Below are 15561 nucleotides of genomic sequence, written 5' to 3' on the forward strand. Positions count from 1 at the left end.
TAAATCATTCAATAGTGTCAACGTTTGTTTCTAATTGGTATTGACCAACTTCAACAAGTTGAAGATAATATCATGTGTTTAGAGATTAGGGACTTAGTCGATTCCGGAAAAGCCAAATGCATATTAGCATGTGTTTATGTTAGTCTTGGGTTTGGGTGTACACCCTACAGCCCTGGCATCTTATATACTATATGTTGACATGTATACAAAATGTATTCACCTATGACCCACTTCGTGCGCGGCTATAGTCATCATCCCGAAATCAAACAAATCCTCCACCACCGATTGTTTGTTCGATGAGCAGATACCGTCTAAATAGGCTAGACCTGAATGTAGTATTTTTATATAATATTCAGTTTTACTATACATATATATATCAGAAAAACCCTCTATGAAGGACACCTCTATATAAAAGATAGCTCTTTATCAAGGACAAATTAAAAGAATTAAACAAAAATTTATGAAACTGAAAAGTGCATCTATATGTTACAACCATGGCAAATACAGGTGAAACTAATTTTCGTTAAAAGTGTTTTGACACTTCTGGTATAAGCATGTCAACATTGTTCATTGATATCATTGGATTACACAGATGTTTCGCATTGAATGAATATTGCGCAAATGTAGCGAATTATATTAGGAATTAGCGCAAAGGCGTTGCGCAACTAAGAGAAAACGCAATATTTCATTGCATGCTTAATTCGTGATAAAACCCAAAATAATAGCAAACGGGATACGTTTAATATTTTGCGGGTACAAAAACAATAAACTATTACTCTGACGATACCTTTAAAAAGACAAATAAAATATGACCAAAAAAAATCTGTAATGAAACCACTTGTTGTGTTCCATAAACTTCATGAACTAAACTGTGGCACCAAGTTGTGCATATGAGGTTAAAATTCCATGCACTTGGTCTAATTCATCAACAACATTGACAAGAAACATACTTTGAATATATACATTGTACAATTTTTCACTTAAAAATGCAATTAAGATTTCAAATCATGAAAATTATTGTGTATTTTCGAATTCTATATTTGCATATTACAGAGTTATCTGCCCTTTCGGATAGGTATTGGTTGTGATGTCATGTGTTTCCGATCGTAACGTCATACTTTCGGAGAAAACTACGTTAATTGCGCTCACAAAATAATGACGTAACAATAGTAACCTACGCGCAAGGGAGCTAACTCTGTAAAATGTAAAGACTGAATATGTGACAGACTTTGTTTAATTTGTTATTCTCCACCACTTACCCGCAACTCCATTATCAGTTCCATCAAAGAAATCATATCTGGAAAAAATAATATCAATATAAATAAACACTGGCAAATCTTAAATTGCAAATTCCTTTACTGTAATTGTACTTAGCGCAGTCAGATTTCATCGCAAATGTTCATTATATTCTTAAACGAGTTTGATAAATTTCATATTACATAGTTACGGGTGTAAGATTCTATATATCAGAAAACTTTTATTAATAAAAAGACAAGTGAAACTTTTAATTTCATCTCTATATAAAACAGTTGAAATCCGGCTCGAATGTGACGTTTCCGTCTACGGAGACAATCATGCGACTCGTATATAGATTACGACGTGAAATCTATATTTGACGTCATAATAGTGTTAAAACACATGTGTTTTACGATATTTATATCATGGTCGTATGACATGGCTGAACGGGCCAGTTATATAATAGTATGTTAATGATATCGGTACTCACTTAGTGAACAGCATGGCATGGTCATGATCTGGAAGACCTAAGGTAGAACGCTCCCAGTTCCGGAAATTCGTGAGGACGTTGTTTATGTTGACGCCGTAACCGGTACCGATAACTGTCTTCTCATTTTCCGTCCAAGACGATGACGCAATGTTCTAACATATCAAATATTGATAGTGAGTCCTATGTTATAGTGTGTCGTTCATAATTTGCAAGTAGATTTAGATTATTAAAGATGCTCCATCGCTGATATTTTACAGAAAAACAGGAGCAGACGATTTAGTATTTTTCTTCAGTTACAAAAGTTACATACTTTACACCATTACCGCCATTGAAAAGTTTGAGCTTCTAATTTTACTTCAAGTTAAAATTACAAAAACTAATTAATTGCATCCCGAAAAAAATCCGTGGCACTATATTCTATATGGAATGAAGTACTGATTGCGCGTGCATCAAAGGCGAAACAAGTTATTTTGTATTATTTTTGTGTTATTTAGGCATATATACATGTATACACGACTAAACACCAAATATTGTTCAAATAATGAATATCATTCATGCTCTGTCGGCGGTGGAGTATCTTTAAAGAGTGACATTCCTCTTTGGTAAAATCGTCTTGACATAATGAGTATTTAGCAAATAAAATTAATTTTCAAATAATTATCAAATCAAATTCGTTTCATAATAATTATCAAATAAAATATCTTTTTTATGCAATTTCATCTTAATAAAAGGAGCAAAATTAAATAATGTCAATTCTAATTCATGTTTAAATCGTTAGAGATATTGCGTCATTTATCTGAAAGCATGTCACTCGTAATAACAAAACTGCTACAAATAAATCAAATCTTGACGCTGATTTTTAAACAAACCTACGACAAAAAAACTTTCATTTTTACTATAAAAATGCATGATAAAATGACTTCATGACTAATGCCTTTTGTATATTCCACATCATACTGTATTAGATTAATAATAAAAGGTGAACTTACGTCTGATATGTATATTCCAGCGAAAACAATACTTAGGGAAAAAGAAGACGATACTATGTTTTTATAACGAACATCAATCTGAAAAAAAAATAAAACAAAATATTATTTCATATACATAATAACTCAACAAAAATATCAAATACGTGTTTGTCTTCCCCATAACCATATAGAACTTATTTGACCATTATAACATCCTTTTTCACCAAAGCTTGTGTAGAATTATAGTACAATTGAATTTTAGACTTGTTATTCAACAATACATCAACATATAATCAGGAAGATATAGACTATACTGTAAACCATCATTATTTCAAGGCTACTTTTCGCTATTACTATATCGAAGCATATTAGTGAAGATTAAGTATCGCGAATTTCAAAATAAATGGAAATGTAGGAGGAAGATGTTGTTTCAAGGAGAGAAATTTCTGCGAACTTAATTACATTGTCGCAAAATTCGCGAAAATAGATCTCACGCGAGTGATGTGCAGTACTTAAAATTCTTCTTATATACAATTTGTTTTAAACAGTTAAGTTATATTTTAAGGTAATGTTTGTATTTTTTATATATATAGGCTTCTTAGATAAGTTTAAGGGTCCTGCATTCTATTTGGGATGTTTATTAAAAGTAAAACAAATAAATAAAATAATTAAAATAAAAACAAACAAAAAAAACGACCCCCAAAAAACACCAAGAAAGATTTAAAGGAGTTCTGTCTCAAATTAAGCACGTGCAGTATTGTTATGAGATCGGTTTGGTCAGTACATGCTTCAATTGAACTGTTAAGTGTTGGTATACTTACGGCATTGATGACAAAGGCGTAGAACTGCCGGATCGATGCTTTGGCATCTAAATCTTTCTGAGATGCTGAGGGAGCTGTGCTGTCGTCAAACCAGCTACAAAATTAACATGAGGATTTCATAATTGGTCAGGTTTAAGGTATACGTAGATAGACGTATAGATATGATATTGACGTGATTACCTTATACATTTTTCTGTACATACAGACTTTGTTTATGGATATAATAAAAACAATTTTATTACTTGTATGTGAAAACTTAAAAAATAGTAAAACAGTGAATTTGAGAATTTCAATACAGGAGATGTTTATTGACTCCATCTCGATTAATCGTGCTTGTTGCTTGCTAATTTGAAAGGAATCGTTTCTACATAAACATTACATTATCGCTTTGATTTGTATTTGAAATAATTGTTTAGTTGAAATTGTCCTTTAATGTGTTTTCTTCGGATTTAAGGTTTTTTATCTTTACATTTGGAAACTGTTTACATTCTACACACAGACAGTAAACGATAGATAAATTTAAGTTATTCATAATTTGAAATAAAAAAAGTTTTTACATGAGACTGTTTTTAAGTTGTTTATTGGTAAATATTTATGTAGTTTCAAAACAAATTAGGGCATGTCAATTGATTATTTCTGAGATTTAAAATTCTTACATCAATGAAATTGCTTCTCAAATCATTGAATCTGGGAAGATACATTGTAAGTCACTGTTATTGCAAATTATAGTATATCTGGTATATCTATTCAGTAAAACACATGTAAAGTCTATATTAAACACGTTTTTATAATCTTGGATATAACGAAGTAATTGTTACGTTCATTCATTTGGTGGTAAGAGCAAGAAATTAGTTACCTAGTGTCTAGATTATTATTTTATTACCCGAGTCAAATGTTCATTAAAGGGTGTTAAATTGGTCGGTTCTGTCCAGTTTGGGTCTGGGGGAAACCTAAACACTTGGTGAAGTAGCCGTAACTAATTAGGAATGGTACTAGTGTATAGGGAGGCTGTGTACAGGAGCCTGAACTCTAGGCAACCTGTGTGTGTGTATTTTTAGGGCCCAGTTGACCTAATTCTCAGAGAGATGGCATTGTATATATTTAGTTTAGGGGAATTCACAGAATTATTTTAGGGGTCACTTGGAGTCTTTATTTAGCTTTGCTTGGAAAGTATATTTAGCTTCATTTTGGATGCTTTGAGCGTATAATTAGTATAGGGGAAATTCCTGAAGTCTTTACTTAGATTCCCTAATTTAGATGCTCGGCTGAGCTTATATTTAGTTGAAGGGTATCTACTTAAATCTTTACTTAGATTCCTTATTTTAGATGCTGGTAGATTCAATATTTGTATTTTGTAGATATAGGTTATGTTTATGCATGAGCTTATTAATGAAGGGGTATAAAAAGGGCTGCGGTCCTGGGACCGGGGCTTTTTCCATAGGAATTTACAAGAGTGCTTACCCTGGGAGTGGGACTAATTGAGTGCGCTTTTGGATAATAGTGTTTCGCTGGGAGCGGGACTTAGGATTTTTCATCATTTCGCTGGGAATTAGAGATATTCCGCTTAGATTTGTTTCTTAATTGGATAGTTGGGATCGTCAACGTAGTTACGTTATGATTTTAGGTTTTATTTCGTATCAACTGTGTTTCGTCATCCTGTACATTGAGTGTTGTAAATAAATTGTAAATATTACTTTAAGTGAATTTGTGGTTATTGGAAACGCGACAAATGGTGTCAGAAGTGGGATTAGTCAAGAGAAAACAACAGAAGTCATAGAACGTTACATAATATTCATTCCCCACCAAGGTTTCAATTAGATATCTGTAATTTGTGTATTACGAACTAATTATGTCAATAACGAACCGATACTAGGTTTTCGAGGGTGCGTTTAACCATTTTGTTTGTGTATTTATTAGCCAGGTTTTCACATTATGATACAATAAATTTGTAGATTGTGGTCTGGTTGAACATTTATATCAGCCTATTCAACATAAGAATATAAAAATGTGGTTCAAACGCGTTGGTATAAAAATCTAATATATCAAGAACCCGGAAGATATTTGACACCATGCAGCTTTGTCTAGTCAAACGGCCAATTGATAAGCCAATGAGATTGTATGATAATTACATAGTCTTACTTTTACAAAAAATAACAACCTGTGCCAAGAAACATTTAAACTGACTAAAACACTCCCAAACACATATAGATACTATACAAATGTTATTGAGTACGTTTTCCCTTTAACGATTCTAAATTCGTTTAAAATGCAATAATACCCGTACGTTCCCTTAAGGATATTCTAGTGCGTGCCATCATATAGAGTAGGTATCTAGAATTAACATACACAAGCATGAGTCTCCCCATCCTACAGATTTGCTTAATTAGATAGATGGAATGATAAACTTAAATGTATGTTTGTATCACCCTTTGACTCTAAGACAATACGTAAAGATGATCACTATTTTATGAAGTGCCAGCAAAAACATGAAATCGCCTTAAACAATCAGTTTTATGAATAATTTGTACGTTAATATGATAGGCTATTTGTTATAATATCAAATGTTCTGAGGCGTTGAAATATAGAAATAGTGAAAAATACTCTAAAAAATATTGAATTCGTTTAATTCAAATAATTTTAACCGAAAATGCTATTTTTCATAATTTGAAAATATTGAGATTTCATTATTTCACCTTTTTTAAGAATGTATAAAATGACGTCATTCGCCACGTGATGTTGTTATTATAAAGTATAAACAGTCAGTAAAATGACAAATGGTTACTTTACACCAATCTATTTCATGTGCAATAAAACCACGAAGATAATCGTCCTGGAAATGTTTCAAATAAAGGAAATTAGAGCCAAAGAATTATCGTTTGCAAAATTAAATCGTCTTGGAGTATGATTTTGCGTGAAAACGCGAAATTGAGTCGCCGTGTAGAAGTGTTATCTGCCCTTGTGGGTAGGTATTAGTTATGATGTCATGTGTTTCCAAGCGTAACGTCATACTTTTCGAAGAAAACGATGTGAATTGCGCCCTCAAAATAATGACGTCACAACGGATATCTACCCGATAGGAAGTTAACTCAAATGCGTAATGTGGGCGAAATGCACTTATTACAACCCATTTACGTGATCAAATTTACTTTGACATTACATACTTACTATTCGTAAACTGAGAAATCGGTTACAATCAGAAGCTCCACCTTGTAAGGAATTATCGCCCTTTTATTTCTTACGTGACTTTCAAAGTTCTGGTCAAGCGTTCGCCTCATTTCTTCCGTCGCCGATTGGCCATCTGTTTGAGAGAATCGAGAAAAGAATCAATCTCGTGCATTATTTATAGCATATAAGGTCATCGAATGGTAATATGTTTATGTTAAAATATAGCATCTAATATCGCATGTAGTCATAGCAACCTTAGTTAGGACTCTCATACATTGTTAATAATATATGACACAGTATGATGTTTTGTGACCTGTTTATATCGTTATTACATATACAAATGCGGTATTGTCGAGAAAACATTTGTTTGTTTTGTAGCTTAATATCACGCATTGCATACAGAGAGTATGCCCTTAAATGACCTTGGCAAATACAAGTATGGGTCAAAGGTTATTCCATATTATATCTAATATATGTTTCTGTGTCAAAGAAGGAATATTATTAGATGTAATCCAGATTACGCTGGGTCCTTAAGTCTGTAGGATACAAATTACTTGAAGTAGTAAATATGGGGCAGGAAAGAAATTCCAACTGGGTGGATATACAAATGTAATATTGTCAAATATTCGAGGCGATCTGCCGCTTTACCAGAACACAATGAGATCAAATGAAATAACATATAAAGGACGGTTACAAATATTCACAATTACCCTACACAAAATACAAAAAAAAAATAAAAAAACCCATTTAGATCATATAGTCAACTATAGGGATATATGTGTATTGTCTGGCTGATCGCTTTGTTCAGTTGCTATTATTAGATCTAAATCGTATTGTTTAAATGTGCCAAACAAATACACAGATCCAATATAACATTTCCTGCAATCATTCGTAAGGATATTGCTTAGGCCAAAAATATATGTCTGTTTAGGGCTACCCGACCGACCCTAATTTCTTATCCCCGTCACTGATTTTGTTTCCACTTTTCTACGAAAAAGAAAAAAATAACAGTCAGGATTTCGATCTCAGACTCCGGTTCCGGCAATTTGTTTAGAGTGAAAGACAATTAAAAAATACACCGACCTTCCTACCCTATTTTTTTTGCCAATGTAACCCTTAACAGATATTTTTGCCTTATTCAGATCTTTATCAGATATGATGAAAATGTAGTTAGGGATATGGAAAATATAATGTACATGCAATCAATGCCCAGTGATTGACATACTACATGAATGCGTTAGTTTTAAAATAAGTATTTAAATATTTGCAAGAGGATTTTCGTTCCAATGTTTGGAAAACGTGTCCAGTATATTTGTACTTTTGCGGTAATATATTTCAGCGATTGTTAAAACTGCTTCCGCCTCAAAATAGACTTAAGTTCGAACAGTGGCCTATCAAATGCCATGGACAATTATATTGTCTTCAAGTCTAATTACCACATACCAAATATATGATAAGCATGTATGTAAACCTAAGAAACATGGGTAAAACGTGTTGCTGTTTTAGGATACAATCATTTCATTTTCAAGTAAACATATTTAAATATTTTTTCACAATTGTCGCCTGTGTATATATTCATTTTATTAACGTTGTTAACTACTAAATTGCCTGAAAATTTAACACCGAAAAACACATTTTTTCATGGATATGTAATTGACTTAACACATGAGTAACAATTAAAATACATGTGCTTGTTAAACTCATTTGTCAAAGCGTTCCATTGTATTGAATTGTTTTCGTAGTTTCTTTTATTTCATGAGGTATAAATACTAGTATGGTATGGTACATTGCGTCCATTATCTGTCGGTAAAAATTGTCCAAGAAATCATAATTTGACAGTTTTTGATAAAATATCAATGAAACTTGGTACTAGTACACGTTTCCTGTAATTTAGAATATCTCAATACCACATTTACTTATACTGTACTCCATACATTGGTCCACACCTGCCTTAACGGTACATTACATGCAATACTTTTTTAAAACAAATGTCAGACTAATGTTATGTTCCCATTGTTATAATTCCATATGCAGTCAATGCATTTAAATAACTATACAATACGGTATGGAATATGATAGCCTGTTTATTGTGTCAAACGCCAGGAGACATTGCAGACAGACTAGATATACTCTGTGTATTAACTGAATATTTTCCTCTTATATGTAGTGAACAGTTGATTGTGTGTATACCATTTTAAGAGCTTCATTGATATGCATGTACAATAATTGTAATGGAAGCAGTGCTATTCTTAAACAAAGTCCTTCCGCATTGTCATTATATACAAAATCTAGTACATGTATTTACGGAGGGGCCACTACTGGTATTGAGAATGATGCATAACATTCTTTCTGTATTTGTATGAAGATTGCAAAAAAAGTTTCAGGTCATAAATATATTTACAACAAGTATAATATTCCAAGATATTTTTCAATTGTGAAAAGACTGGTAAATATCGATTTGTATTTTAATATAAAATTGTATCAGCATTTATGTACAGCTCAAATACTTTTCAAACTTTATTTCATGTTTTTGTTGTGTATCTCTGTGTGTAATGGGAGACTATGATATTTCGTGGGTTGATTTTTTCAATAATGTAAAATAAAACATATGTCTTACATGTACTTAAGATACATTGAAGATACTGTAACCAGCTTATTTTAGCAGGGAATTAAAATTCACGGAAAATATATATTACCGTGAAAAAGATTCAACTAAAAGAACAATAGAGTGGTTTACCTGTAAATCGCGTAAGTAAATCGCAGTGATTTGTTTGTTTGATTATTTTAACGTCCTGTTAACAGCCAGGGTCATATAAGGACGGCCTCCCATGTATGCAGTGTGTGAAGTTCGAGGTGCGTGTTTTGGACTTCTTGTATAGTGGAACTGTTGCCCTTTTATAGTGTTATATCACTGAAACATATCGCCGAAGAAACCAAGCAGCACACCTCTCCCGGTCACATTATACTGACAACTGGCAAACCAGTCGTCCAACTCCCTTAATGCTGAGCGCCACGCAGGAGCAGAAACTACCACTTTTATAGACTTTAGTGTGTCTCGGCCAGGGGACAGAACCTAGAGCCTTCCTCCCGGGGGCAAACGCCGAACTCAAGGCCAGAAGTGAGACGGTGCCAAGAGAGGCATTAGGAAGGCTAAAGTGAGTTAAATCGCAGTGAACATGTTGATGAGCATAAAAACGCGACATTAAGACGCTGCGAAAAGAACTTGGTTTACAGTAATTTATCGATAACATATAAATATCTAAGGAGATCAATTTATTTTCAGTTCAAACAGATATAAAACTGTACAGTAATTGACATGTAAACCACGAAGAACAGTAGAGGAGAAGTGAAGGGAAACAGAAGTGGATGAGAACCAATAAAAAATCACCAAAACCATTTACCTTTTAAAACGTAGTCATATTTCAAATTCTTCTGTTTTGTTTTATACAATTTGTATACTGATGACTGTTGATTTAAAGGTCTTCTTTGATTGGCTGGCTCCTCTAATGATTCTGTTTGATTGGTCTGTTCAAGGAAGTATTCTTCGTTATGTAAATGTAAAGATCCAAACTGAAAAAAAATGAACAATAGAAATTTTAGTATCTATACTGCAAACGAACACTTATTTTGACGCGTTGAAATCTCATTACAAAAGTGGATCTGCAAAGATGAATTTGCGCAATCAGCACAATAACTTTTATATAAAGGATACTATTGGTAAACTATCATTTTAGCACAGCATTGCTAATGCAAAGATAATGTTACATATAAAATGTGTACATTCAAGCAAATGTAGCATCCCTTGCATGCTACAAATACATTATTCAATACAATAATGTAAGTCGTTTTCCTAAGTTTTTAAAATATTCGGAAGTTGTTATTTTTTAACGTGCATGTATATAGGGCGGGGATGAAATGGGAGATAAATTACTCAGCATACTTACTATATTATTTATATGCGAATCATTAAATTCTACCATAAATGCCGCTCCTCTCGCGAGATTTTGATAAAATGCTGCATTCTGTAAATAACAAAAATACACAGATTTGACATTTGACTTTACTAAATATCAATTCATACTAAAACTATATAATATATAGTTTTAGTATGTTTACCTGGTATTTGTTCATAGCCATATAAACAAATACCAAGTATGGAAATATTTAAGCAATAAACTGTTACCAGATTGGACATACAGTTAATATGAAGCCCATCCGGAAGGCGGCATGAATATTTATCTTTCGGACGGATGGGCTTCATATCAACTGTATGTCCAATCTGGTAACAGTTTATTACTTATATTTCCATTACGATTATTAAAATTCAACACTATACATGTATATCCTTTGAATTTTCCCGCTTGCGCTTGTGTTGACGTCACCAAGTTTAATAAACGGAACAGCCATATCATCAGCTTCTGAATATAGTTCAACACAAAACGGTTTGAAACAAGCGAACAAATGAAAATTATGCGATGATATTTTTTAATACATGCTACTTTGTAAGCATGATAATACTATTAGATTTCATAGACCACACAACTTTAAAACCACTTTTTAAATTATTTGACCGTTATGTATAGGCGTAAGTATATATTGTATACACTGTCCGTGACGCGGCGGAAACGTTAACTATTCATACGCTTGACCAGATTGGAGTTCATAGCGTGATATTGCCCATCTGGTTTAACATAGATCAAACGGGAAACTGAAAGTAGAATGGAAATATTTAATTATACTAACCATTTCCATTTCTTTATGGAGAAAATGGATGACAGTATATACAGTATGTATCTTACAGCCCACAATTCTGTGCACTTTTACATCTAGATTCACAAAGACTTTCCTAATTCAATCTTCTCAGCCGATGGTGGGTATATCACGTCAACAGATAACTAGGTCAAACGTGATATGAAATACGTAGTGACAAGCACACGTACGTACTCTAAGATCACCGTACATATTAAATTGTATATTTCAACCACCTGACCTTATTTTTGTGGGTTTTTTTAATCATATTCTTAAGCATTGCCCACATCAGACAAAATATCCCATAAAGTGTATTTACCCTGTAGTCTCCATTATATTTTACATATTCGTATTTCTTATACATATACATATCTTTTTTATATGTGACCTAAATATGCATTTCAGAAATACGTATGTTTTTTTGCCAGGTACTGACCGCTGGTCAGTTATTTTTCTCCGGGTACTCCGGCTTTGCTCTATTAACAAACCTGGCACGTCCTTATATGACACTAGCTGTTAATAGGACGTTAAAATGATTAAACCAAAGTATTTTTTTTCGAATGTATGCCGTTTATGATTGAATAACTTTCATTACAGCTCCTGACCTAATTTTGAAAAAAATAATATCCTCATTGCATACGTGGGATGTCGTCCCTAAATGACCTTGCATGTTAATAAGACGTTATGCTCAACCAATCAATCAACTTAAAAACATGCCCAATATTACCGAGGTGAGCTACCACCATTGCATATATATGCAGTTTACTCATTGTGTAATCAACCATTATACAAATTCCTTTAGGGACATACACAATGGTTTATCATGGTTATATCAAAACGCCAAAGGTAGCTTGCTCTTACTGCACAAGGGCTTTTAGTCTTCTTTGTGCATTGGATTTGAATGAATTATATTGCAGACCAGTGTTAGAAGCGACGTTACCTAAGAATATAATTATAACAGTCGGGCTATGATCGTACTGGCACACGTAATACGACATAACTATATATGATATTATCTTGTCATTTGAAATAATGGCGTCTGCGATATCGGGGTTAAGTTACATGTGTATAATCACTGGGTTTAACAGATAAAACTCGAATGTTAAAATTACTGAATCTTATAAACTGTCGCGATTCCTATTTCATTTGTAATGATTTTGTTGTATATAATTAATTTTCGCCTTCACCTACAAATATCAAGCATTTTTGTATAGTTATTTAGAGTTGTAACACGGCCAATTTTTATTTCTTATTTTTGTTCCTGTTTAAAGTTTCAAAAATATAGGTTCAATGCATTAGTAGAGGAACAAACATAGCTAACGATTATAGTAGTAATCTCGTGGTCGAACTGGACTACTAATTAATATGCTGACTTTTCTTAAGAGTCTATGACTAGAATTTTATAGGTTTACGAAACAAAATAGTTACCATTGCAAGAGATATGAACGTACTTGCAGAACTGGAACGGAATCCTTGATGACGTCACCATTTTGGTTAACGTAAATGGGCACATTTAGATCGACATCATCATTTCGTGTCAGGGGTAAACTGACTTCATCATTATAGGCTATGAACCTAACACCGAAATTCCGAGGATATGGACTCCTATCTTCTGGCGATCGTCTATATCGGCCATTGTTTTCTATTTCGATGTCTACATATTCTGTTCAAAAATAATCGAAAAACAAAATAATTATTTATTACATCAATGCATATTCATGTATACAATCGTTTTGTAAAAGTAGTTATATGTTTTGTATGTTGTATACTTCTCACAATGATAGTAAACGTAATAAGGCCAATACAGCCTCTTGCATACTTATTAAGCCTAATCCTTTCATGGAAACAGAAATATTTAAATTTTAGAAAATGACTTCGTGATTTTAAACGACTTTTCTTTGTCATATTGGATTTAATTAAATATGTTTAGAAAGGTTTTGAAAACGAGTTTGATGGTATCTATTATAAACGAACACAATAGTCAGATGTGCATGTGTGTTATTATCATCAGTCTCAGAACACAAGTAGCATTTTATCAACACTATCCGAGTACTGTTTCACTCCATTAGCACCATGAATAACTTTAAATGGTCATTGGACACAAGTGACGTTAAGCCAGTTACAAAATATCATTTGGACAAAAAACATGATAACGGGGGAGGGGGGCAAATGTATAATAAATGGATATAATCTTCGGATAAATGTCGATAACCATATTGTCCAAAAAATACTTCATTTTTTTTTACATTTCTGTTTGTCCTTACACTGCTGAGTAAGGTTATAAAACCCAATAATATGGTATCTGCTACCGGTAAGTTTTATTAAAATACAATGAGGTTTATACATGGACTATTTTTCACATCGTGATACTATCAGATCACGGAAATATCATACAGGAATCTGCTGAAAAGTGCATATCTTTCATTGCCTGACTGAATCTTTAGTTAGCATGACATTATTTACTTATAGGAGCTAATATCTCAACTAAAATCAAATAGATATAATTCAGTAAGTTAAGTAGGTAACTAACATTATTACCACAATCTTAGCCATCGACAATTCGGGTATCTATTTAAAATATTTTCCAGATGATTTTAGGTATATCAATATTGCTCTTAACATTATATCAGTGAAGTCAAACTAAAATGATGATGATTAACGAAAATCGCCTAAACAAGACTTTGGATCGTCTATTTTACAGTATTTTGATAACGCTCTATATTTCTTTGTACTGTCAAAGTTGATGTGAAGATTTGTGTTCTGAACTCGCTTTTGGAAAATCCTACTTCTTTCATTTTAAATTATCAGGATGTGTGTTTTTTGTGCTAAATGGTTCTTTATTCAATATTATCTTTGTAATAACTCAGTATGGAATACCGAATTTTCATTACAAACTGAACCAGGGAAGTATAATGACCGATTGAAATTACAGTAACAGTGGATGTATACTTTTTAGAATTGTGACAAATATCAAAGTTTCCGTAAAACATCTTAAATATAACACAAATATTTATCATAATCCTATTCCACATACAAATAGTTTTTTCTACATTGTATGCTTAATTCATAAAAGATATCCATTGTTTACTAAATCGATGGAGTAGTTACTGGCAATTACACAACATTTACAGACAATGACATGAGATGTATCCATGTAAATATTTTACAAATCTTACCTTTAAATTCAGCTTTAAATTTGTCCTGTATTTTAAGTAGGTAAACTCGTGTACAGCCAGTTACAAATAATAATAATACTGTGATATACCGGTGTATTGGTTGTGCCATGTTGGCTGTCGTTTAAAGCATATATTGTAGTATATACCCAAGTCTTTAGCATTAATTATTCATGGGATTCCCCCTGTCACCTTTTGTTTTGCACCTGAAGACTCGCTATTGTTACATGAACGTGTTTTGCAGAATTAATTCAATTACAAGGTATCCTGTGTTGCCACAAAGAATATATCCTTCAGTACAAACCACAATATGTATGGTACCGACGAGTCTTGGTGTCACTTAAATCTATAATGTATTATCGTACCTGGACATCCAATGCGTGAGAGAAACGCTAATGGGGAACATGTACATAGAAAAGGCATATATATATTGGAGGGCTTTCAGTTCCAGTTGAACGAGTTCTAAACCGGGTATTTAAAGCTGTGTTGCTTTGTGTACACGGTCGTGTGTATAAGATCATAAGATTTTTTTTTCTCCGAAAGGTTGTAATTTGGTTGGGTTCATCTGTGGCTCTCTAATATTACATACATGATCATTCAAATGTCGTTACGAGTCTATTGCTAATCAATGATGTGTGAATGACGTCACGGGTATTATTCTTAAACGTTTTATATTTAGCCGGGGACTCCTGTTTGATATGAGACATATATAATATTCAATGCGTGAAGTTGACTTGCGTACAGCGGCAAATATTGGAATGAAGTTATCAACAATTGTATCATACAACACGCGAGACCTATACTATATATTCCTTTCCATAATATGTGATTAAAAACGATATGGGAAATGAAAAAAAAAACAATAACAAAACTGAGAAAATAACATGTATTGTTACAGATAATGTTTCATGTTTAAAGGATATGTATACCGTACACAACAATTGGCATAAAACCATCAT

At 32.7% G+C, this 15561-nt stretch overlaps 1 protein-coding gene across 1 annotated transcript in view; it reads right to left on the bottom strand.

Annotated features, from left to right (window-relative positions):
• Positions 1-15013, bottom strand: part of LOC138310332 (A disintegrin and metalloproteinase with thrombospondin motifs 6-like) — a 30120-nt gene extending 15107 nt beyond the window's left edge. Inside the window, exons 1-10 of the mRNA XM_069251500.1 lie at positions 14606-15013; positions 12881-13092; positions 10625-10702; positions 10082-10250; positions 6681-6813; positions 3516-3609; positions 2716-2793; positions 1727-1878; positions 1260-1297; positions 221-326 (exon numbers count right to left, since the gene is read on the bottom strand). Coding sequence (XP_069107601.1) covers positions 221-326; positions 1260-1297; positions 1727-1878; positions 2716-2793; positions 3516-3609; positions 6681-6813; positions 10082-10250; positions 10625-10702; positions 12881-13092; positions 14606-14714 — 1169 coding nt within the window. The 5' untranslated portion in view covers positions 14715-15013. The remainder of the gene's footprint in view (positions 1-220; positions 327-1259; positions 1298-1726; positions 1879-2715; positions 2794-3515; positions 3610-6680; positions 6814-10081; positions 10251-10624; positions 10703-12880; positions 13093-14605) is intronic.
• Between the last annotated feature and the right edge of the window lie 548 nt (positions 15014-15561).

The sequence above is a fragment of the Argopecten irradians genome, chromosome 16 (assembly GCF_041381155.1).
Source record: "Argopecten irradians isolate NY chromosome 16, Ai_NY, whole genome shotgun sequence".
In the NCBI taxonomy this organism is placed as follows: Eukaryota; Metazoa; Mollusca; class Bivalvia; order Pectinida; family Pectinidae; genus Argopecten; species Argopecten irradians.